This window comes from Pezoporus wallicus, unplaced genomic scaffold (genome assembly GCF_028554395.1).
Source record: "Pezoporus wallicus isolate ANWC-B61680 ecotype Strahan unplaced genomic scaffold, APGP_CSIRO_Pwel_v1 contig_7011, whole genome shotgun sequence".
Classification (NCBI taxonomy): domain Eukaryota; kingdom Metazoa; phylum Chordata; class Aves; order Psittaciformes; family Psittacidae; genus Pezoporus; species Pezoporus wallicus.
The window spans coordinates 44,774-70,051 of NW_026638234.1; the positions used below are offsets into that span (position 1 = coordinate 44,774).

Consider the following 25,278-nt stretch of genomic DNA (forward strand, 5'->3'; position numbering starts at 1 on the left):
ACAGAATTAAGTGCTTGAAATGGTTTCCTTTAGCTGTAGCCAGCAGCACTGTGAAGAAGCAGGAAGCTTCAGTTCTAGGGTTAGCCCTAGTTCTGTATCACCTTTAGGAATACCATCTGGAATTCTTACTTTTGTCTTGCAACACTCTTGGGCCAGGAGGAGGTAGATATTTACTAGGATGTAAAACACATTAAGATCAGGAACCCGTACGGGATTAAGGAAAGGTGCTCTCTCTAGTCTGGATGGTGGTGCAAGAGTGCCGCCTGCTGCTCAAGTGCCACTATCACATCCTACCATCAACGTTTTGAAGGACGGACTTTGTCCATCCTGCCCCTGGCCCCAGCGTCCAGAGTAGATGTGATTAAAGCCCAGCCGGTAACTCAGTACCACGCAGCTGCTCGCTCACCCTTCCCTTCCTTCCCCCCGGGCAGGATGGAGAGGAGAATCAAAAGAATGCAAATTCCACATGTTGAGATAAGAACAGTCCAGTAACTAAATACTACTACTAATAATAATAATTTTAAAGAAAATAACAAGGGGAGTGAATATAAAACTAAAAGGGGAAAGGAAAATAAACAATAAACACAACTGAGGCACAATACAACTGCTAACCACCCTCACCTCCCTTAATCTGCTGGTTGAATTCCTTTTGATCAGCCCAGGCCATGCTTGGCTTTCTGGGCTGTAAGTGCACACTGCTGGTGCATGTTGAGCTTCTTGTCAATCAGCCCCAACCATTGGTCCTTTTCCTCAAAGCTGCTCTCAGTCCAGTCCCTGCCCAGCCTCCAGTTGTAGTTCAGATTGCCCTAACCCAACTTGGGATTGATTGCTCCAACCCTTGGTCCTGAGGGTCAAGGATGTGGGCTAACAAGCTAGAAAGATGATGTATCCCCCACCCCAAGAACATAATGGAAGCTGAAAAGGGCGCATGTGCTGTTACGGTGAGTAGTGCAGTACCTAGATGTTCAGGCAGCAAGGCTCACCAGCCTATGGTAGACCACTCACCAGTAACTCACACTTAGTAAAAATATCACACAAAAAATTACTACTGCAGCTGCTACAAGTTTTATTTTTGATCCAAGTGCCTAGTAATATAGTGATTAATCACAGAATAGTTTAAAACTTCATCTGGAGCATATATAGTCATTTGGGGGAACATCTGATTCCTAGAATTAGCTAACAACCTCATATAATAAACATAATAGTGCCTGTATCCAAACAACAGTCACAGTTCAGTTTCAGGGTGGTCAGGCTGTACACTCTTATAAGTGTACAAAAGTCTTACAGTGGCAAAGATACACAGGAAAGCTCAGACTCTAAAGCAGTAGGAGAGCCAGTCTTTCAGCTGCCTGCATTCTGTACCTCACTCTGAGGATGAACATCCACGCTCAGAATACAGATGCAGGTTTCCCTCATCAAAACCAAAAATCTTGTAATTCTGATTTAAATAAATCAGCTCTTCAGCAATGAGGCAAATTCAAATCATATTGTGAGATTAAAGAACTGAGCCACAGTATCACGACTTAATGATAAACAAAAAGAAGGAATCACATGAATATTTAAAAAATCCTTGCTTTAAAGTATTACTAAAAGTAATAATTTAAACAATTTGAATTATAAGCTATGAATTTATGCAGAGTAAGGAGCTGCAATTATGTGAACTGCATTCATAATGAATACAACAAGCCTGATTTGAATCCTGCGGTTAAATTCTAACTGTTTGTGCCAAAGGAAGGTAATGTCTTGGCTGTTCCAAATTCTGCTGGTCTGGCATTGGGGTCACCTACTTGTTTAATACTAGAATTTATTTTCAGGGTGGTGTAAGCTCTGGAGGATGGTGCATCACTCCTGCAAAGAGTGATGCACCATCCCTGGAGAAAAGTGGATAGAGTAGTTTCAATATCCCTTAGCCAAAAAACACAACCAGTTTTGTGTGCTGCCAGCCTCTAAACTACACTGGCTTCACACAGGAAGAGTGCTGGATCTTGGAGGACACCAGCTTAATTCTGCAGGTACCATGGCAATACCAGTATCTTATGGCTTAAAGCTCAGTGGTAAACACTGCAGCAGTCCAAGCTCTGCTACCATTTCAATATAGCTGGGGTTCCGTCTCTTTCTAGGTATTATGTTTCTGTTCCTTATCATGGTCGTTATTCTGCAGCTGCTTTGCATCTTACTACAATGTGTTCCAATATAACAAGGTTTAGGTGTATTTGTTCCGTGCAGGAAGCTCAGGAAAGTCTTCAGGTAATAGAGCATGAACACGACAGATGGGGCAGGTACTCGAGTGTTGCTTGAGCCAGGTTCTAATGCACTGCAAGAACAGGAAGATATTGAGTACACAAAGCCCAGTATCAGGAGTTCAGTTTAACCAAGTTAGTAATTGTCACTAACAGGCAAGCACACGATATTCTATGTTATTACAGTTTGCAGTAGAGAACCATTCTCCAGCTGTGACGCTGTGCTCATCAGTTTACATTTGCACCTACTTTGCAATAACAAATCTGCAGTGAACAAACAAGGAAAAAGTCACAGGCAGAAGCATCCAGTTATTCTCACATAATCCTGACTTCTTACTACAGGAAGCTACCTGTGCAGCTGCTAGCAGGTGGCAAATGCAGGGCTTACAGCAATAGCCCGTTCTGTAAGTACACTGCAAACAACTCTGTGACTTGACTACCAGATTCATCCTCTGAAAAATAAGCTTAAATTCACTCTAATGAATTATCATTTCACTTAAAAATCTAAACCTGAAAATTTTCTGGCACAGTAAGGCCACGTGGGTTGCAAGTCTTGGAGTGTAAAGTATGGAAAAGGAAAGGGGGTTCTGAACTGCTCTTAGGTGCACACAGGTTAAGAGGGGAAGGCTGCTTTCAGGAAATGGAACAAGGGCGAAACTAGACAATGTCCGTAAGCATTTGTATCTAAGCAATAAGAACAAAGTCCTTACTTCTCTGTGAAAACGATGCCCGCATTCTAGTTCACACGAGTCTCTGCTTAGCTCATCATGACATATTGTGCAAGGATCATCACTGGAGGCCTAGACATAAAACACAGTTATTTGAAAGCTGGCAACCATTAATCAACAAATTCTAATAAGTTAATGGTGTTACTAATTTTAACAAAGTCTATTTAAGCCTTTGCACACCAAATGAATGAGTCAATTATTTTTGCTATCAGTACTTGGATAATTTTATGTCTTACAAGAACCACCCAGCAATCACTTCCCGTCATGGAAACAGTGGAGAACTTACTGTAAAGTCTCGTTTCTTCCATTTTGATTTAGGTGTTGCTCCAACATTTCCCCAGGGCTGGAGACTTGGCTGAGGTGGATTCTTACTCGAAGCATTTTTAAGTGCAGGTTTTGCCTTGGGTGGGCTGGCAACGTGTTCTCCTGCACGGACTTCCTGACCCTGAGTTCCAGCCTGTGCCGCGGACACAGAGGATGGTGACTTCACAGGTCTCCCAGTTGAAGTTGGTGCCTAGGCAGGTATTGGAAAAGAATTTGGAACAAGTTTGCATTTCAGAGCCTGGCAGCAAAGGCAAGGTTGCATGATTTTCTGGGCTGTGCTGCACCAGCTCCTCTGTCAGGGATGCAGCTACGCACACCACAGTACCTTACTCTGCTGCTCCAGAATGAGATCCGTCACTCTGTTGAGAATTTCATCGAAGCTCAAACCTGACAGTGTATTCCCATTTCTTCTTTGTATGGCTTTTATGTAGCTAGTGAAGTCTGAACTGGAGGGGGAAAGACAACATTGATTATGTCTGACTGGCAACATGATGGCTGTTACCAGCATAGTTACAGCATGAGAGTACACATTAGCCTCCATGCTTGATTCATGGCAGTGAAAAGATACTCAAATGAACTGCACCAAGTTCCTGCTTCCAATACCTTACAGCGACTAGAATCTACCTTAATGATAACACACACTTCCACCCCTCACCAGCACCCCCCCCAAACAATAAAATAATGCTACTTCTATTTGGTAGTGGCTCTTAACTGGAGAAAAAACCCATAAGCCAACACCACAGGTCTGTTCCCTTAAGGAATGTCTCACTGAGTGGGAGTGAATGGAACAACTAAGATTACTCTGCTCATGAAACAGAAGCCTTCTAAGAAATCAGTTCTTCTTGTACTGGATGTTCAGAACTTCTGTTACTCAGCGTAGCATTACATTCATGAAAACAAATACCTGCTGTAATTTGGGAATATGCTCTGTAGTTGTGCAATAATATTTTCCAGTGGCTTTGGAAGCGTTCTGTTGGTTGGAAGTCTGGGAGGCCTCAGTTGTGTAGCTGAGTCATCTTGGTGCTTCTGGTTCAGCTGGACATTCTGAGCATTACTTCCAGAAATCCCTGACGGGCGAGTTGTTGGAACTTTATTGGAATACGATCCTTCCAGGGGCTTTGAGGGTGTTTTCACTGATCCACCACTTGCGGAACAAGCCTTAGAATTTGCATATGCTGGCTTAGCTCCAGCCTGTGTATTAAGTGAAGCATGTGTTAGACTTTGATCTTCAGAACTTGAACATGCAGGAAGTAAATTTGGTTGTGCAGGTGCAGAGGAACACATGACGATGGCTGGATCACCGTCTGGAGGCCTGCTTTGTTTTATCTAGAAATAAAACAATTTCACAGGAAAAACAGTGATTAAAATAAATTGAGCAGATCTCTCGAGCATTTGCAGCATGAACTGTGACATGTTTGGTCATGCCAAGGAACTGGAAGGTCACATTAATTTATCTAAACTTGCTTCATCTGGGTAAAAGCACTGCACAGAGATGCTCCGTAACAGGTACTACACGTAGAGCACCTGTCTGAAATGGGATTCAATAGGACAGCACATACACAGGTTGTTCCTTTAACTGTTGGACAGCTGTCAAGTTAATACACAGGTATAGCCTGAAATTGGTAGTAGAAACAACTGCTTTAAATAAGTGCCATCAGTTTGGAAATACAGATTTCACTGCTTTTAATGAGTTACATGATCTCTATATAATTCAGTGTAATTTTTTTTTAAAACCAGAAACATGTGTCAGCTGTAGTCATCATCCTGAAAACTTGGAGCTCACACGAGTCAGGAAGACTTCTTTTTGCACTAACAACTCTCTTCCATAAATGGGAAGAACTCGTTAAAAGTCAGTTTAGTTGTCTGACCCCATGACTGCTACTTCTTTCAGAGCATGACTGCTCTAGGAAGGTGGCTTCCTAACACACAGAACTGAAATTCTGCACTTCTTCATAGTTGGAAGTTGAACCTGCTGGTTCTTGTCCTATGTTCTTTAGTTTAGCACCTTTTCAAAGTGATATTTTACCATCCTTCTGAAGGTGTTTAGCTAATTAATGGAATTAAATAGGGAAAAAAAGTTTTCATTCAAATCTCCTTCATTTGGGCTTAATAAAGTCCTCTCAAAGCCAAAAGAATTACAGATACCCCTTCTAAAAGGTTACTCCTGTATTACTGCAGTAAAAATAGATACCAAATGCAGAACGAGAGCCTCAACAGTTACTCCCCCTCAACCTGTAAATTGGTGGTAACCAAAGGATGGTAACTTAAGTTACCTACATACTCTTAAGAGATCTGTACCAATAAATAGAAAGGAGAGACCTAGAAATAAGTGGGGAAGAACAGGCATACAGGAAGTGTAAGTGTAACTATGACTTGTGTTAAGACTAGAAAAACTGTAGTAATGATCATTAACACAGTATTAGAACAGAGCCTTGTATCTAAATTATACCAAAAACCAACCAACCAAAAAAAGTCACAAGACTTTCTGCAGAGAATATATATAAAAAGTTGTCTTGCCTCTTCAGCAAATTCACAGATTTCCTATGTGTGTGCATTATGAAAACATTTCACTTACTGAGTCCATTATCTCCCCTATTTTTAGGGATGTCTGAATCGTCTTCCCCTTAATCCACACCATCCCAGGTACTGTGGTTGCTGAATGCTACTCGTCTTCAGGGCTGGGCATCACCTCCCTGCCCTGCTTTCAATACTGCCATCAGTGAACATCTGCACCACTGCTGCAGCTAGCTTGGCTATATTTTATTAGTCAGGTGACTCCCCACAGCTGTGCTCATGGACAGTTCAAGAAGTACTGACTTGATACTTGATTCAGAGCAGCCCTGCAGAGAAGGACTCGGGGGTGTTGGCTGATGAGAACCTTAACATGAGTCGGCTTCAGTGTGCACTCGCAGCCCAGAAAGCCAACCGCATCCTGGGCTGCATCAAAAGGAGCATGACCAGCAGGTCCAAGGAGATGATCCTGCCCCTCTATTCTGCTCTTGTGAGAGCTCCCCGGGAGTATTGTGTGCAGTTCTGGTGTCCTCAACATAAAAAGGACATGGAACTGTTGGAACAAGTCCAGAGGAGGGCCACGAGGATGATCAGGGGACTGGAGCACCTCCCGTATGAAGAGAGGCTGAGAAAGTTGGGGCTGTTCAGCCTGGAGAAGAGAAGCCTGCTTGGAGACCTCATAGCAGCCTTCCAGTATCTGAAGGGGGCCTGTAAAGATGCTGGGGAGGGATTCTTCTTTAGGACAAGGGGTGAATGCTCCATCCCTGGCAGTGTTCAAGGCCAGGCTGGACAGAGCCTTGGGTGACATAGTTTAGTGTGAGGTGTCCCTGCCCATGGGCAGGGGGGTTGGAACTAGATGATCTTAAGGTGCTTTTCAACCCTAACTATTCTGTGATTCTATGACTTTGTCCTTGTTCCAGGAACAATCACAGGGTATGGAATTAGCTAACATGACTTAAGCAAAGCATTTGTGGAACTGTTGGCCCATAACAAAATGTGTTTAAGTAGTATTTATCTGGGATGTAGTCATTGAAGATGCATTTCCATAAATGGCTATGCTCCATCTAGTTCACAAGAGATAGAATTGGAAGTTGATTTTGGTATTTGTAATCAGTTACACATGTCAGTGTAATGGGGCCTTGTCCCTATGGATTTTGGTGCTACAGGAAAGTCATGACACACAAAAATATTAGTCCCAATTTAGATAGAATATGAAGAATTTTAAAGTTAAAACAGCTTGAGATTCTCAAAGGACTTGATAACCTTCTTACTGGCCTTCATCATGCTAATCCACAGTCACCTTTTCCTTTTGACAATTACCTGGACTTATGGAGAGACAGCTTACTTTGTGTTCAAGTTCTTTATGTACATATCCTGTAACAGGTAGCCATGTTAATTCAAACTTAAAGAACTTCTTAACAAACAGCTATCAAATGTAAGATACATACTAAGACACTGGGAGGAGAAGGAAGATCCTCAGTTTCCATTTTAGTGAGGCAGTTCCGTGCACCATTTTTCACCATCTGAATTTTTTCTTCATACTCGGTCTGCAGAAGAAACACAAATTATCCTCCACATCAGCATTAACTAAAGCTCACTCTGTTTAAAATGGCATGAACACAACTACTTTTTTGCAAGACACCAATGATATACCAGGCCTTTCAAACAGAGGCGTGAGGCTACCATTTGCTATAAATGAGGTACTTGCACTAATACTTGAAACGGTTTGGGAAACCCTTTCTAGTTCCTAAAACTCAGTCTTTACATCTTAACTTTTCTGTTGTTTTTAGAGAAGTTGCATGGATTATCTGAAATTCAAAAAGTACAAAAGTACCAAGAGTAAGAGTGAGATGCAATTTTGAAGCAAATGTATAAAGGACAGATTTTTGCCTTTATGAAATTGAAGTTAGCCATCGTAATTTAACTATACTTAAATAATCTGGACTTAAATCTGTGCCTTTCTTTTGTAATTTAAAAATTGCAGTTCAGCATTTGCAGGACAAGCTACTGGTGTTTTAAAAAAGGAATGCAAAATTACTTAAGGTATTCTGTTTTAATTTCCAACATTCAACTTAAGGCTCTTTAGGAGAAATTAAGGCTTACCTCTACTTTTTCCAGTTGTTTCTTTATGTTTGAAATAAATACTTCCCAGGATTCAGTTTGTGACTTCAACTTAGGTGCTGCCGAAGCTGAGCTGCTGAAGCATTCAAGATGTCAGTTAAACTCCAACATTCCCATTATTTTTGTTCAAGACTATCGGTTTTAGTACCACAGTTAGTTCTTTTCCCTACCAGCTAAATCACAGCTAAAGATTCAAGCAATATTAAAACCAGTTAAATGACCAGTACTTGGATCCTCTCCAGTCTCAGAAGTGGGTTCCTCAAATGTAAGTTGGTATTTTCTGGCAATATAAGGAAATGGAACCTGTCATAGGTTTTTAAAAAGGTAACACCAAGGGCTTAATTAGTTTCTCGTAAGGAAGAAAACAATGTTGTTGCATGCCCAGCAGCTTTGTTTGCACTCTTCCTTATTTTCATTGCAGCCCTTCACAGCAATACTGTGCAGGAATAACTAGAATGTTCCCAGTAGCCTGATCTTCCCTGGCTAAGAAATAATAAGACAAGAAGCTTGCTCCTGCTTAAATATCACACATGTTGGTAATTTCATATTACAAAGAAATTCAGCTTCAGGAAAGATGTATTTAACTATTATGTTTCTATGCACCTTTCAAGCTGACATCCCTTTCTGAGCAAAACTGACTTGTTGAGATGAAAAGTTATTTGTATGTAGCTACTAATAGTACTGAAATTTCTGGTGTAAACTCTCCATACCTGCTCAATGACTTCAGCATCTTGACATTTGCTTCTGCTTTGGCAGCTATGCCATTTAGCTTGCATACTTGAGTTTCCTTCCAGTTTTTGAGTACTGATATCTGTAACAAAACAGTGTAAAAAAAAAACATGCAGTAAAAGCAGTGCTGTAGCAGAAGGGATAAAACCTCAAATAGATTTTAATAAGCATGTGAAACAATAGTTTGATGATACAGACTATAACACACATAGAGTTCCTACAATGAGCAATTTCACATGCAATTAACAGCCCTGGCAGGCCTTCAGGAGGATAAAAAGGCTGCATTTATTTCAGCTGATAGTAGAAAGCTTCCATAAATGTTCCATTTGCAATTTACCCTATATATATATATATTTATATATGTATAAATACACACTTTAAGTAATTAAGGCAACCTTTTAAATAAAGCATAGTTGAAAAATAATGTCGACCAACAATCTAATCTTTTTATAAAAATCCCAAGACGGCCTTCAAGCCCTTCTTAAGAAGGGAGAATTGTCTGTGATATTCAAAGCATGGCCAGTATAAAACATACTGGTTTAGAAAAAATCTTGGTATTTCTCAGTACTCTCCTTTCAGTGAAACACACACGCTGGTTGTTACATTCTGATTCTAGCTCATAAAGCAGCAGCTATACATTGTGACTTACTTTAAACAAGAAATTTTCCAAGCTCCTATGGTTAATTCTTGCTAATGGAATGTATTCATAACAAGGGTAAGTATGAAACTCAATCACTAGTTGAATTTTGTTTGGGGCAATACTACATCCCCCAGATTCTTTTTAACACTGGTCAGTAATAACAATGTGCTTTGATGATCTGTGAAGTTTTCTGTAGGATAACATCATGGGCAGCACTTTTGATATATGCTTATGAAAAGTTTTAGATGATATTTTAAAAGTAAGTAAGGCTTCATCAGTTGTCTTCCCCACCTACTATTAGTGCAAATGATCCAAGCTTTTGCTAAAGTTAAGATATTTTGTTTGTACCTCTGCTTTAACAGCTCTTTTCACACACTCTTGGTAGTCATCTTGACTCTTTTTTATAAGCTCTTCCAATTTTACTTTTTCACTAGCAAGTTTATTACTGTGAAATAGAAAAAAAAAAAGAAGTTAAATATTTGACTAATGTTTGACAGACGAGTATTTAAAATTTATGGCATTTTGGAGGTTTTCTACAAGTAAACTCTTCTTCAGAATGGCACATCTCCATTTACATTGTTCAGCTTGTGCTTTCAAGTACAGCACCATGCTCATGCAGCCCTACTGCTGGCTCCACAGGCACAGCCTCCCTATTTCTTCACCACTTCTCACTGTGCAACCTAAAAGTTTACAGGAGTTTGCCTACTGCAGTCATGTGAGTGTGCCTGGTCACATAGATAAAGAATGTACCTGTAAATGAAAACTTGTCTCTGTACTATGTGCAAATGAGTTACTTTTAGGAAATGTTAGGTAACACTAAGTATGTTTAGGACTACACGTGTGTGGATGTGCAAAGCTACACATAGCAATTCAGCATGTCTGTATCACAGCCAACTTCTAACACATGTTTGAAAACACAACATCATATAATCAATGTTGAAAATAATGTTGAAAAGCCAGATTTTTATTATCCTACATATCTAAAAGAAAATAATATTTACTCACAATAAGTGAACATAAACTAACTTCAAATAAGAGATAGAGGTTAAAGTGCTTGTTTTTTCTAATCCTTTACCCAAAGAGAGAACTCAATAATGATGAGTCAGCAGAAAAATGTAAATATTGATGAAAGGTACAAGAGTTTTACCTGGTCTCGAGATATGTATTTAAATATTCTTTATACTGCTTTTCCTTCTCATCGATGGTCTTCAAATACCTAGAGTAATCAAACATTTATTAAGCTTGTACTGAAAAATGTTCATTAGCAAATACATAGCATGTTCCTATAAAACAGTGAGAACTGCACAGCAGTAACAATGCTGTTTAATACTGTAAGTACATTTAAATGTACTCCTAATTAAGCAGTAACTAATGTAAAAGCAGGCTGATGATTTTTTAAGACAAATTTACCCCAAACTATTCAGACTAATGATAACGCAGCAGCATTCAGGGCCAGAAGTCTTCTCAGGTCTGTGAACCTGGAGAGAACTTAAAAATACAGTAAGAATTGACAAATCTGACTAGAGAATTTATCCTAAGTCAGTTTCATCAGTTATCTAGAAGCTATTTTAAGTATTTACCTGTAACTTAAAAAATCAAAATAGCGAAAGCAGAAATGTACAGATTTCATAGAATCATAGAATCACAGAATCATAGAATAGTTAAGGTTGGAAAGGACCTTAAGATCATCTAGTTCCAACCCCCCTGCCATGGGCAGGGACACCTCACACTAAACCATGTCACGCAAGGCTCTGTCCAACCTGGCCTTGAACACCACCAGGGATGGAGCATTCACAGCTTCCTTGGGCAACCCATTCCAGTGCCTCACCACCCTCACAGGAAAGGATTTCCTTATATCAATCTAAACTTCCCCTGTTTAAGTTTTAACCCATTACCCCTTGTCCTATCACTACAGTCCCTAATGAAGAGTCCCTCCCCAGCATCCCTATAGGCCCTCTTCAGATACTGGAAGGCTGCTATGAGATCTCCAAGCAGCCTTTCCTTCTCCAGGCTGAACAGCCCCAACTTTCTCAGCCTATCTTCATATGGGAGGTGCTCCAGTCCCCTGATCATCCTCGTGGCCCTCCTCTGGACTTGTTCCAACGGTTCCATGTCCTTTTTATGTTGAGGACACCAGAACTGCACACAATACTCCAGGTGAGGTCTCACAAGAGCAGAGCAGAGGGGCAGGATCACCTCCTTTGACCTGCTGGTCATGCTCCTTTTGATGCAGCCCAGGATACGGTTCGCTTTCTGGGCTGCAAGCACACACTGAAGCCGGCTCATGTTCATTTTCTCATCAACCAGTACCCTCAAGTCCTTCTTTGCAGGGCTGCTCTGAATCTCTTCTCTGCTGAACCTGTAGCTGTGCCTGGGATTGCTCTGACCCTTGCACTTTTCATGGTTAAACTTCGTAAGGTTGGCATCAGCCCACCTCACAAGCGTGTCAAGGTCCCTCTGGATGGCATTCCTGCCCTCCAGCTTATCAACTGAACCACACAGCTTGGTGTTGTTGGCAAACTTGCTGAGGGCGCACTCAATCCCACTGTCAATGTCAGCGATAAAGATGTTCAACAAGACCGGTCCCAACACCAATCCCTGAGGGACACCACTCGTTACTGGCCTCCAGCTGGACATTGAACCATTGACGTGCAGCCATCCAGCCACTTCTTTATCCACCGAGTGGTCCACCCATCAAATTGATGTCTCTCCAATTTAGAGACAAGGATGTAATGTGGGACAGTGTCGAACGCTTTGCACAAGTCCAGGTAGATGACATCAGTGGCTCTGCCCCTGTCCATCAGTTCTGTAGCCCCATCATAGAAGGCCACCAAATTGGTCAGGCAGGATTTCCCCTTAGTGAAGCCATGCTGGCTGTCACCAAGCACCTTGTTGATTTTCATGTGCCTTAGCATGTCTTCCAGGAGAATCTGCTCCAAGATTTTGCCAGGCACAGAGGTGAGACTGACTGGTCTGTAATCCCCTGGGTCATCCATTTTCCCCTTCTTGAAAATGGGGGTTATATTTACCTTTTTCCAGTCGTCAGGAACTTCACCTGACTGCCATGATTTCTCAAATATGATGGCCAGTGGCTTAGCAACTTCATTTGCCAGCTCCTTCAGGACCCACGGATGGATCTCATCAGGTCCCATGGACTTGTGCACGTTTAGGTTCTTAAGATGGTCTCAAACCAGATCCTCTCCTACAGTGGGTGCAAGGTCTTCATTCTCACAGTCCCTGCATCTGCCTTCCAAGACTTGGGTGGTGCAGTCAGAGCCTTTGCCAGTGAAGACGAAGGCAAAGAAGTCATTAAGAACCTCAGCCTTCTCCAAATCCAGGGCAGCCAGTTCTCCCGATAGCTTCTGTAGGGGGCCTACGTTGTCCCTAGTCTGTCTTTTATTCTCTACATACCTATAGAATCCCTTCCTGTTATCCTTAACATCCCTAGCCAAGTTTAATTCTGACTGTGCCTTAGCTTTCCTAACCTGGTCCCTAGCTTCGCGGACAGCATCCCTGTACTCTTCCCAGGCCACCTGTCCTTGCTTCTACCTTTTTTAAGCCTCTTTTTCCATTTGAATTTTCCTCAGCAGCTCCTTATCCATCCAAGGAGGTCTCCTGGCCCTCCTGCTGCACTTCCTTCTAGTTGGGATGCAACACTCCTGAGCTTGCAGTAGGTGATCCTTGAATATCAACCAACAGTCCTGGGCCCCCCTGCCCTCTAGGGCTATATCACATGGAACCGTACTAAGCAGGTTCCTGAAGAAGCCCAAGTCTGCTCTCTTTAAGTCCAGGGCAATGAGCTTGCTGCACGCTCTTCTCACTATCCTGAGGATCTCGAATTCAATCATCTCGTGATCACTGCATCCATTTCAGTCTACTACTGTGATAAACACCTATCTGGTTACACAGCCAATCATCAGGTTACCTAAAGATTTCTGAAGTCTTTGGAATGCTGCGGAAAAAGCTACTGATGATACTGCATCAAATGATGCATGATTTATTTTTCAGTACGTCAGTGACATGATCTCATGGATACTTGTTGGCCACGGTAGAAGTTGCTTCTTGCTCCTCCACAGCCAGAAGAGCCCACTGCCAGGGAAAGAGCTAGGTCTGCTGCACACAGACAGGGTTATGATGGGCTTCACACATTGATATTAATGATTTAAGTTCTATGGAAAACTCTGCAGACTTCTGTTGAGATAACTCAATAGATACACTCAGTTATGTGGTTCTGGCAGTCTTACTTGAATCTAGGAAACAAGTTATAGGACTAGAAAAGGAGGAAATGTGCATCCTTGGATGACCCTCAGGCTACTGTGGCAGAAACGGACAAAAAGGCTGACCAGAGTTTGGTTGGTTTGACTGTACAACAGAAAGAGAAAGAATGAAAATGGAAATGAAAATTTCAAGCTAATCATAATGCAGTAGAGGAGCACGCTGAGAAAGCAACAGTAAGTCATAAAGGAGAAAAGTGAAAAAGCAGTGCTACAGGATTCTGGAAAATGTTGAGATCTTGAACAGTGAAGAAAGTGCCATTTGTTAATTAGGTTAAATAATGCTGTACATAGATCCTATTAACAGCAGCTCTAATCAAGAATTGCATTTAACTAATTTCAGAATGACATAATCAGGGCAACAAGTCTGAGTTTTCACTATGCATACATCACGGTATCAGGAGATACTAAAACCACAGTCTATCAGAAATCACTGTACTTACGGCTGCTTAAAAAAAAAAGAAAAATCAAAGGGAGAGTGATGTAAATCAGTATTTAAAATTAGTACCTCTCACTGGTATCTGTATGCTTTTTAGCTGTGTTCCTTAGTGCTTTAAAGTTCTCTTGAGTTTCTTTTTTCTCCTGTTGCCATTTTTTCACTTGCATTTCTAAGTCTCGATGAAACCAATCCAGTTCAGTCTTTGATAACTAAAAGCAGAAAATAAGAAAACATTATTTCTGAAAACACTATTTTATTCAAAAGCAAGTTAGAGCAGATTGCTGGCACTTATGATCAACAGCTAAGCCAGTGAAAAGTACAGTAACATGACTTTTACTAATGGTTAATTTTGCAGCCAGCTAATAGAAGAAACCCCGTTCCACAGTGTCACATACAAATACATACTGAAGTCCAGATCAAAATGCAGCTCAAAATCAGAACTGATACTGTTGTATCAGCACTAACAACCAGGAAGTTACTATTCATAACAGAGCAAAGCAGCAGTGGATTTTATGGCTGCCATAACTGCTCAAGAAACTCCAAACAAGCAATGTAGCATCCATGAGTCATTAAGAAATATAAAAAAATACTGTTTACAAAAGTGCCTTCAATGCCAATGGACGAGCTCACCCACCCCACAACTGGAATGGTTTCAGCTCAAACCCTTCTGAGCTCATGGTTTACCAAATGTTGGTAAAGAAACAGATGTGAGTTTCCATAAGCCCTTATATGAAGGTTTGCCAGCCTACTTTTAGGCAATGGCAAAGCTAGGGCTCAGGAGCTCCCAAGCCGCAGTACAGGAGTTTACTTCAACATGCCACTGGAAGGAAAAATATACATAAAACTGAGACTGAGTGACAGGCTCCATCTTACTAAAAATAAAAGAGATGGCATGGGGAGACATGGCTTTAGCGTCACCTGATTTTTGTTTCATAAACGGAAAAATTCCTTTTCATGTAGACCAATGGGCAGCCTGTAGAATCTAGAGCTTTAACTATAAAATTAACCTGTCAAAGTGATTAACAAGCTGACAGTGTTATTTGGGGATGAATCCTCTTGCTCCTAGCCATTTCCAAGGAAACAAAGTCTGTCAGCAAACCCAACATATCAAGACAAAAGAAAGGGTCAGCGATGTAGGGCTCTTTTGTTCTCAGGCTGAACCAAAAAAACTAATGCCAATCCACTAGATGGAAGCAAACAATATCCTACATGTTTGAGTGTGTTCAAAGGACAATGACACACAAAGACTGGGAGGTTTCCCAAGTTAGACTTCACAGCAGTGAGGACTGCCTCACTGCAAGTTTCAAAAACACTGCTGATCAATTACAACCAATTTTGTGAACCAGTGCAGTTTGTGCTATTGCTGCATGGATAAAAACATTACCTCAGTCTCTTGAACATTTCTCTTTATGAGCTCTTTTAAAGCACTGGTTTCTTCTGAGCTTCGGTTTTGTAATTGTTCATATTTTTCCTGTGCTTCTTTAAGTTGTTCTTTTAATACTTGATGCTCCTTTTCCATACGTAGGATATCTCCCTGAAAACAAATCAGTTACAAAAACAATCTAGCATTTGTTTCCACAGGGCAGCAAACATTTGTGATGTCTAAAAGGAGCAGCCTGCTGTCAGGTGAGATTCAAAGTCTTGAGTCTGGTTGGGGTGGGTTTTTTGGAGGGGTTTGTTGCAGGAAGTAAGAGGGGGTTGTGTTTAACAGAAAGTTTTGTAAGTTTCAGTCCAGCTCAGGAAGTGAACATTCATGCCTGACCACAAGTGGAATGTAACTAGTTCAAAGGCCACATTTTCTCACTTCTGTCTCCTGGTACAGACATAAGACTGCCAGTAACATCAGTCTGAGCTGTCTATATGCCCAAATGGAATATTTAAATCAAACCTCCAGATTTTTGGAGAGGAAATACTAAATTTCCCTAAAATGTACTCCAACAGCTGAATAGATACAAAACAAAGCTCCAAAACCTCGTTGTGAGCCGATGTGAAGTTTTCAAGGACATCACAGAATGCAGCCCAACACGAATCAGGGGGCAGAACCCAACACCACACAACACCAAAGAAATTAAAATAAAAAAATATTTGCTAAAACACATCATTTTCAGAGAACATTTTTTTTTTTTTTTTTTTACTATTAAATTTCTGGGCATTCTTTAACATTCTTCATTGAGTAATATGAACAAATACTAGGTAACTTACTTGTTGCATTTCAAATGGATGAAAAGGCAAAGTATTAGTTTCCCTATCAGCTACTTCACGATTTACCTAGAATACAAAGAATCATTAGTTGATTAAAAAGCTTTCCAGTTTATATATGCAACTAGTAGGTCAGCTCTGTTTTGGAGCTTTGGTACCTAACCTACAATTTTACAAATCCAACTCCATCCCAAAGTAGATCTATCTACAAAGTAAAGAAGAAATCACACAAGTGTTTCTGAAATGGACGTCTGTCTATAATGAAAGCACTTTTTTTGGTCATGATCTTTCTCTAGTTTAATTGACCATGAAGCACTTATATCGAGAACAGTTCTCTGAGTCTTCAAACACAGCTGTGCTCTAAATGTCTGAAAACTTACGATTTGCAAAATCAGTGTCTGACAGCTCACTGCAGAGCTCTGTTTTGTGGCTCCTCCTAAACTCAAGATGGACTACCCAAATGCCTCTACTTAGAAGGGATTACACTCAAGGATCTTCCAAGTCCCTGCTTGTTTTCCTATAATACCATCCATCAAGAGCTTACTGAAAGAACAGAGTTCAAAATCTAATCATGTGTCACATTAAAGAGCCAGTTTATGATATTACTGTTCTAACAGGCTATCAGTCTATTTTGTCAGAGTAATAAAATCAGATTTGGGTAATGTTGAATGAAGAACTGTGGTAGAGTAAGGCAAACGGAAACGTATCTGTTGCTTAGTGACATTTTGATCTCTTCTAACCAGAATTCTCTAAATTAAAAACTGTTGCCTTTTCTGATATCTCTTTGTTGTGTGTGTTCAAGAACCAAACAGAAATCCCATTTCAAAAGCCCAGTCAGCCAAGCAACGAAATTCATCTGCCAAGACTGATGGCAAGCTAGCTTTCAGCAAGTGATCAGGAAAGATCTAGAGTGAAGAAAAGTTTTGGATACAAAATAAGTTTGCAAGAGAAAAAAAAAAAAAAAGTTAACATTTTCCTAATATAGAAAGCAAGAATAAAAGGACAACTTACAACAGTCCCTCTAGCATGTTGAATAATCTCTCATAAACAGATGTGTAAAACTGTCATATCCGTAACTCTGAAAACCCAGCATCTTAGTCCAAAATATTTTCTGGAACAAATGTGGATGTGACTTTTTGTCTCCCTGTTACTGGAACTATGTTTTCATGAGTGGTGTATGCTGTTCTAACTCTGGGGTACCATTAAAGAGTGAATGTTCCAGACACTATTCTGTTCAGCTGCATGCCCTGCCCCTTTCCCAGTGTTCAGCAATACCTTCTCTTTTACTGTAGGCAGTAAAAAACTTTTCAGTTTTTACTTCAAGAGAGAAAAAGAAATGTGATGGAACTGGCCCCCTGAATTCACCATACATCTGGGCCACCACTGCAAGACCATGAGAGAAGCACCAACCAGCAATGGTTAGAATGTACAAACTATCTAAATCCTCAAATATTGTGAAAGTTAAATCCTTGAACTGATTAAAAATGAAAAATGATGACACAGAAAGACTTTCCTTAACCTCTAAAGTGAAGTTTAAACTCATGTACATGCACTAGTTCAAAAGATCTGTGAAAATTTCAGGCAGAACAAAATTCAGTGACCAACTCTTTAAAGAATTACAAATGAAAACCAAGAGTAGGTGTAGAAAGTGTCAGCAACTTAAACTGCAAGTTCTAAGGAAGTGACGAGTCTGATAAACACCTCAGTTATCTTCCAACTCATGGCCTTTTTTGGGGGGAGATAAATACTAGAGGATGCTAAGTATTACTTTTAAGATCCTTTACATTTAGGTGGCTGGAGTTATTACTTGAATATTTGATCTTGAAACTCTGTACAATATTCGACCCTTTGGAAAGTTGTAAAGAAATCATTCAAACAGGAGTTGTACTTTCCACTGCTCAACACTGCCATTTATCACTTAAAAGCACCCAAATAACTGTTCATTTTAATTTCTTACCTGAACAGCTATCATCCTTGTATGAGGATTGCTTTTCAGTAGAGGTACATCTCTACTTTCTTTTTCTAACTTAATAACCTCTATACCACATTCAGCTTTGTTTGTACTATTTTCAACAGCAAAATTGTCTTCATAAAATGTATCATCTGAGTTCTCCATTTGGCACTGAGGGTCTTCATCTGTTTTTATTTCAGTTGGTATAAAGCTCCTACAGACATATTTTCTGTCTGAAACTGCTGATTCATCACTATCCTGATGAGCTACATGATCAGTATAAATATAACTAGGTTGTTGGACAATATTTGATGTGAGAGGCATTTGAGAAGGCATTAGCAATATTCTTTCATATTGACAATCCCAGGCAGTCAGAGGCAAAAATAAATCAGGATTTTTAGAATCAAAGCACTTCAGTAAAATGTCTGGAAATGAGGAACCCTTTCCTATGATATCAACATTCTGACTATGCAAAGAATGCACCGGTGTACATGAAATAGGAAAAGAACAGGGCAAATATTGTGGAGTCTTGTAATTTGCTACTGTTAAGTCCGAAGATGTTGATATATGGGGTTGCTTATGATAAGATAGAGGTTTAAACTCCTTAGCAGCTGGATTTAACTGTAGTTTGTTCTGGAAAGAGTAAGCTTCTGGCACATCACAGACTATATAGCTTTCTTCTTCATTATCTCCAGTCTCATTTCGGTTTGTATTTTCTTGAATAAGAACTTCATGCTTTCTTAAAGCAATCAGATTATCCACCATAATGAAGCGAGGAGATTTCAGAAGAAAAGCTTTCAGACCACCTTCATCTTCTACAACCTTTCGAACTTCTTCAGGGAAATGTTCATATTCCCCAACTAGTAATTTATCATTAATTTCCATCGGGCCATGTTGCTCCAAGATTAGAGAGAAATATCTTAAAAAAGAAAAAAAATAAGAAGTCGACATTATCAAAGTTTTTTTCCCCATGTAATTCTAGAACCTTTTTTCACATGTTGTATTTTCACAATAATACTTAAAAGCAAAGCGCTTCTAGAACAAATGAAGAACAACCATTTGAAAGATGGTGCTCTAGCCAAACATAATCATTTTCTGCAATACTCTTGCTTATACAAATCTTGCTAAAACATGCAGCTATTTCAAAGCATTAGTACATACTTTTATGTACTTATAGAATCATAGAATCATAGAATAGTTAGGGTTGGAAAGGACCTTAAGATCATCTAGTTCCAACCCCCCTGCCATGGGCAGGGACACCTCCCACTAAACCATGTCACCCAAGGCTCTGTCCAACCTGGCCTTGAACACCGCCAGGGATGGAGCATTCGCAGCTTCCCTGGGCAACCCATTCCAGTGCCTCATCACCCTTACAGTAAAGAACTTCTTTCTTATATCCAATCTAAAATCCCCTGTTTAAGTTTTAACTATACACCAGGCCCCCAGGACTCAAATCATGGACTTAGTTCAAGATGTTATAAAAATTATAAAGTAATATTAAAGCCTTTAAATTGCTAAGTACAGAAATGTATACATACTCATACAAGCTCTCAGAGGTTGGATCTGGGTTATTATCCAAATGTCTTTGATAGCGGTTACTATTTGAAATGCCACGAAGCACTTCAAATTCCTCTAGTTGCCCCTGAATATATTCTGGGATTACAAATGGTTCATAAGAATTTGTAAAATCTCTGTACCATTAGAAAAAAAAAAAAAAAAATAAGTAGTGCATATGAACAATAATACCTGTTTCTGAAAAGAACTGTATTTCTCACATATACTGAAACCAGAATATACTGTATGGTAACTACATAGTGCTAGAAATATACCCCAATAGCAAGCTTTTTTTCTAACAAGCAGAATAAACAGTCCCCAGAATACTTAACTGTTGAAGTTATTAACTAACCTGCTACAATAATAGGGTCTAGATCTTCCTAGCAGCTTTCACATCCATAAGCAAGAGCAAAACCAGGCTCAGAATACAAGAACTTGACTCCTGATTAACACACAAATTCTGAGCAACACACTATAGATGACCTCAATTCAACATCATAACCTGTTTGATGGCTAAGTTCAGCTGTGATTATGGAGTATGTACAAATACATCAAGTAATTTCTTGCTACATAAAAATGGAACACAAAGCAGGCAAGATGTTACTTGAAGGGATATCTTATGGCCTAGAAGATGTATTGGGCTGCAGCCTGACAACCATTTGGTTACTTCTGACACTGTTAAGATCTTTACAATTTTAATGCCCCTTACACCTGCCCTAGAAGCAGAGAAGTAACGGCTTCACACAAGCTTGTGTCAAAACCACTTATATGCTAACACAGACTTGGTTTTTCTAAGACACTGTCTTCCCTGGTACATGCAAAGCACTTTAGAGTTTGGGCAATAAGCAAAGATACACAATGGTACTTACAAAGTATTTTCTTCTATAAATATCTTATCTTCTTCCCGTGGTGCTGTACTAACTCCACTGGATAATACTAGAACAGACTAATTAAAAACAGATTATTATTTTTTTCATCTCACAAAAGAATACACAAAATGTTCTAAAGACTATGAGTAACTTATTTACACTGACTCTCGTTCTGTAACTTTATCATGTTCAGAAGCCATATTATGAACTGCAAAACTTAAGTACAATAATCAGTACTAAGCCATAGCAAGAAAGTTCTTAATTTAAAATTATTAATTTCTTTTTATTTCGGAAAAAGAAATTGGGATATTCAACCCAAGCTCCCTCCTTTTTTTTTTTCCAATTTCACCAAAATCCTACATGTGCCTCATTTTCCTTGGAGTTTGGCTTAAAAACCAAACAACAGTACAGCTTCACTTTGTTAGGACTTCGGTATAACTCCTTTTCAGTCAGCTGCACATCAACTGGCTTCCTAGGAAACTCACCCTTTACATCTGAGACCCTTCAAGCTTTAATAATTTTACTCCAAATAAGTCTGAGTTATTAAAAACATGTGGAACTAGGGATAAGACACCTGTTATTCTTATGTTCACCATTACAAATGTTTTAGTTGCTTTTTAATTTTTATTATCTAATATCTTTAGAAATACACAGACTTGTATAAATTCATCTGACTAAGAAAAAGAAAAACCTCGCGATGAAAACAGAAAAACCTTAAGTTTACTCCTGAAATTCTAGTAGAATTATAAAAAGGTGAGGGCATGGAGGAAATGAAGAAGACTATCAGGAGCCTTCATTAAAGCAAAATCCTAGAAAAGCAGGATAAAAGAGAGTATAAGCTCCAGGTACAACTATTATACCTAGAAAAACCTGTAAAATACTTCACAACTAACAACATTTTTCTGAGCAATAAATGGAACACTCACATCTTTAGCCCATAAAAATTATCAGAAAAGACAGTTAAATACATAATTTCAGATTTACGGTCATGAGGTATAGGGACACAATTGTCTTTCACAAAATAATGGGTAAAGTGTCCTTCTCCAATTTGCTATTTATCAGTGAAAAAAAAAGCGGAGCATAAAGTATTTATTCCCTACAGCATTCAGTGTACTGCATTCACATTTCACCAAAATAAGACCAGAACAGTAATTAAGAATTCAGACAGTAGACAGACTGAAGGTATGAGTATCCAGTCATAGCCGAAGTTATTCATAAATAACTTAAGTTTAGAAATATATTTTATATTGAAAAATCCGTAATGTAACAAATGCAAACTGCATTAATTGAGTCTTAACAGCATTACTCTACTTCAGGAAAGAACAGTATTTACATAAATACCACAAAGTATTTAGGAAAACAGCCTCTATACATCTGTATGCCAGCAATTCTAAACCATATTTGTAGTAAGCAGCTGCAGTTACCGACCCTTGAGTCTTTTGAGTTCTTCTTCCTGTTTTTATTTTTAACTTTGATACCATTACTCTGAAACAGAAAAATTAAAATTGTCATTTTTTTCATTAGAATAAAATCCTGATGCATTCCCAAACTCCAAAATTTCATATTAAAACTCTTATTCTGGTTTGACCAGCAAGATTTACAAAGTATGAAATCTTCTCCCTCTCCACTCCACCCCCAGTTGGAAAACACAAAAAGAAACAGAGCTTTGCAAGACTTTATCTATTTTGTCCTTTTTCACCATTTTCCTTATTAAAACATAGAGAACATGGATTTTAAAAACCAGAATATACTCTCATTTCAGTATTTCAGCTGATTACTCATTGCTTATAGCATAAAGAACTACAACATCCCACACAGCAGTTACATGTGGGCAACAAGCAGCAAACAGAACTGTCAAATATTCTGGTCACTTCAGTTTTCTAAGGTATGCAAAGATGAAGGAATTAAAATGCATCTTCACTTTTTAACAGGATTGTGATTACAGATTAAGATAACTCTACTAAGAGTAACTTACAGTCTATTTTAAGATATAAGTTAAAATTGAAATAGAAATAATTTTACTGTAATCCATTCTTAGATTTCCAATTCATGAAATTGAAAAGCAAAGAATTTTGCATTTTATTAAGACATATATTAACTAATCAACTCTAAAGATTTATTCTATATAAAAAGTAAATCTTGGATTTGTACAGATATATTTATCTGCAGGCTGGAATAATCTTAAATGACAGTGCCTCAAACACATAATTAACCAAGATACATAACATACTTCTGCCAATTAGGGTGGGTTTTAATTAAGATACTAATCAAAAAGTGATTCAGAATGATGTATACTTTAAGATTTATGGGTTGAATCTGAAAGGCATCTATAAATTATAATGAATACATGTAAAATATGCCTAACTCACTTCGAATTTACTTATTAGTGAAATAAACGTCAAATTCCTAGCCTTACAATTTAGTGACATCTGAAGGTAAAGATGGGTTACACCACCTTGTTGCTTTGGACTGTAAGATATACAGTACAGTTAATGTCCAAAATGATACAGATTCAAGTTATGTGATTCTTCCTTTAGTGTACATTTCAGTTCAGTTGTCATGGTAAATATGCAGATACAAGGGATGCCATCCAGATGGACCTTGACATGCTTGAGAAAGGGGCCAACACAAACCTCATGAAGCTCAGCAAAGAAGTGCAAGGTCCTACAACTGGGCAATCCCAAGCACAGCTGGTACAGGGCCAACAGCACCTCCCACATGAAGACAGGCTAAGAAAATTGGGGTTGTTCAGCCTGGAGAAGAGAAGGCTGCGTAGAGACCTCACAGCAGCCTTCCAGTATCTGAAGGGGACTTCCAAGGATGCCAGAGAGGGACTTTTTATCAGGGACAGTACATGATAGGACACAGGGCAGTGGGTTCAAACTTAAACAGGGGAGATTTAGGTTAGATATAAAGAAGAGTGGTGAGGCACTGGAACAGACTGCCCAAGGAAGCTGTGAATCCTCCATCCCTGGCAATGTTTCAGGCCAGGTTGGACAGTGCCTTGAGCAACCTGGTCTAGTAGGAGGTGAAACTGCCCATGGTAATGGGGTTGGAACTAGATGATCTTATGGTCCCTTCCAACCCAAACCATTCTACGGTACAACAGCTAGTAAAAGTCTCTTTTTTTTTTTTTTAATTCCCCAATAATACTTTCAGAGAGACATTTTCTAAGTTACCACCAAACAGCTAGTATCAAGTAATACATAAATGCTAATCCCACGTGCCTTATTTTCCCTATCCAAAGGTGGGGGTGAACATCCGCTTTCCCTACAAGCTCCTCATCTGCCTTCTTGAAATGCTCATAATCTAAAAAGTATCTTGTTGGTGTGTGCTTTAACTAAAGAGAAACCCCAACAAGTATTTTACTGACAGAAGGTTAGGAAAAATTGTATGCTTCAAGAAAAGGAGGGACAGGAAGGAGGGGAAAATAAAAAAGTAAGTAGACCTCTTATCCAGTCTGAAGAATGACGACATAAAATAAACAGAGATACACTTCTCTTCTCTTTTGCACATTTTTGAATATTAAACATGCTTTATTCTGAACTTGTATCAAATAAATATTAATTTCACTTACCGATATATTTCCATTTTCTTGCTTCTTTAATACAATAGTAGGGTCATCTATTAAAAGGATAACAAAGTCACATTCATAAATGGAAAGAGTAATACTTTATGTAACTTGTAGTAAGCTATGAAATGAGAGTAATACCTATTATAATTCTTTATCAAATACCACGAAAGCATCTCAACGAGTGTAGCTGCAGAACCTTTATGCTTGATAATAATATAAATACTTATTTAAATACTGAAAGAGAAATACTTATTTTGGCTGGACATTATATATACATAAAGAAAAACTCATGTGCTGGGTGTGGCACATGAAAGAAACCAGCAGAATGTAAGCTAAGAAAGGGTGGCTTGCCTTTTGTGGCCATATTGCACTGAACACCAATGATGCCATATAATAAGGTGGATAGTAGTTTGCTGAGGTTTCGGCCCATTAAATGTGGTGTGGAAACAGACCAAATACAGTGCTTGTAAGAATGATGACCTTTGCATACTTACCCATTTTATCAAAAAATTCATCTAAAGCTTGATGCAGAAATGGAAAATGTTCTCTGTTGTCTTCTAATAGCCATATAAAACAACGGGTTTTCTCTAGGGGTGGTTTTAAGAAATAATCTCGAATTTCTTTGTCTTCAGAACCAGTTGTCACATAGTCAAATTTACTACCATACTTCTCATTCCAGAGTGTGGTTAAAACAGAAATGTCAAGCTCTTGTAAAAACTGTCCATATTGAAGAAGAAAGTTCTTTGTAGCTGTCAGACCTAAAACAGATTAAAAAAACCCAAAACATTTCATTCCAGTTTCAGAGTTTTAGTGCTTACAATGCAATATTCCTCTTCAAAGAGGAACAGTTTGTTCTAAAAATTGTATGGTAGACGAAACAATTTTGTAAAACCTCTTGTATCTTAAAAATGCAAACAAAAATGATAAGTGGAGTTTAGATAAATTTTACTCTTAGTCAACACCAAATTATTATTTGCATAATAAACTTATATAAATGCCTTAAAGAATATGGACATTACAGTTCAAAATTAAGAACCCAAATCTCATCCATGGTTTTTTTTGGCACCTTACATTCTTTTTGCCTGCAAAAAGCAAACTTCTATCTTCATCCAATTATAAATTCAA

At 38.9% G+C, this 25,278-nt stretch overlaps 1 protein-coding gene across 1 annotated transcript in view; it reads right to left on the reverse strand.

Moving 5' to 3' along the window:
* Positions 1-1,311: 1,311 nt before the first annotated feature.
* The window catches only part of TTC3 (tetratricopeptide repeat domain 3), a 69,643-nt gene continuing 45,676 nt past the window's right edge, over positions 1,312-25,278 (reverse strand). The window contains exons 27-45 of the mRNA XM_057410052.1: positions 24,648-24,911; positions 24,157-24,203; positions 22,008-22,064; positions 20,580-20,656; positions 19,695-19,847; positions 18,163-19,075; positions 16,209-16,274; positions 15,391-15,540; positions 14,076-14,215; positions 10,441-10,509; positions 9,642-9,738; positions 8,635-8,735; positions 7,907-8,000; positions 7,252-7,350; positions 4,197-4,618; positions 3,618-3,738; positions 3,255-3,482; positions 2,951-3,040; positions 1,312-2,314 (exon numbers count right to left, since the gene is read on the reverse strand). Of these exons, the coding sequence (XP_057266035.1) occupies positions 2,204-2,314; positions 2,951-3,040; positions 3,255-3,482; positions 3,618-3,738; positions 4,197-4,618; positions 7,252-7,350; positions 7,907-8,000; positions 8,635-8,735; positions 9,642-9,738; positions 10,441-10,509; positions 14,076-14,215; positions 15,391-15,540; positions 16,209-16,274; positions 18,163-19,075; positions 19,695-19,847; positions 20,580-20,656; positions 22,008-22,064; positions 24,157-24,203; positions 24,648-24,911 (3,299 nt within the window). The 3' untranslated portion in view covers positions 1,312-2,203. The remainder of the gene's footprint in view (positions 2,315-2,950; positions 3,041-3,254; positions 3,483-3,617; positions 3,739-4,196; positions 4,619-7,251; positions 7,351-7,906; positions 8,001-8,634; positions 8,736-9,641; positions 9,739-10,440; positions 10,510-14,075; positions 14,216-15,390; positions 15,541-16,208; positions 16,275-18,162; positions 19,076-19,694; positions 19,848-20,579; positions 20,657-22,007; positions 22,065-24,156; positions 24,204-24,647; positions 24,912-25,278) is intronic.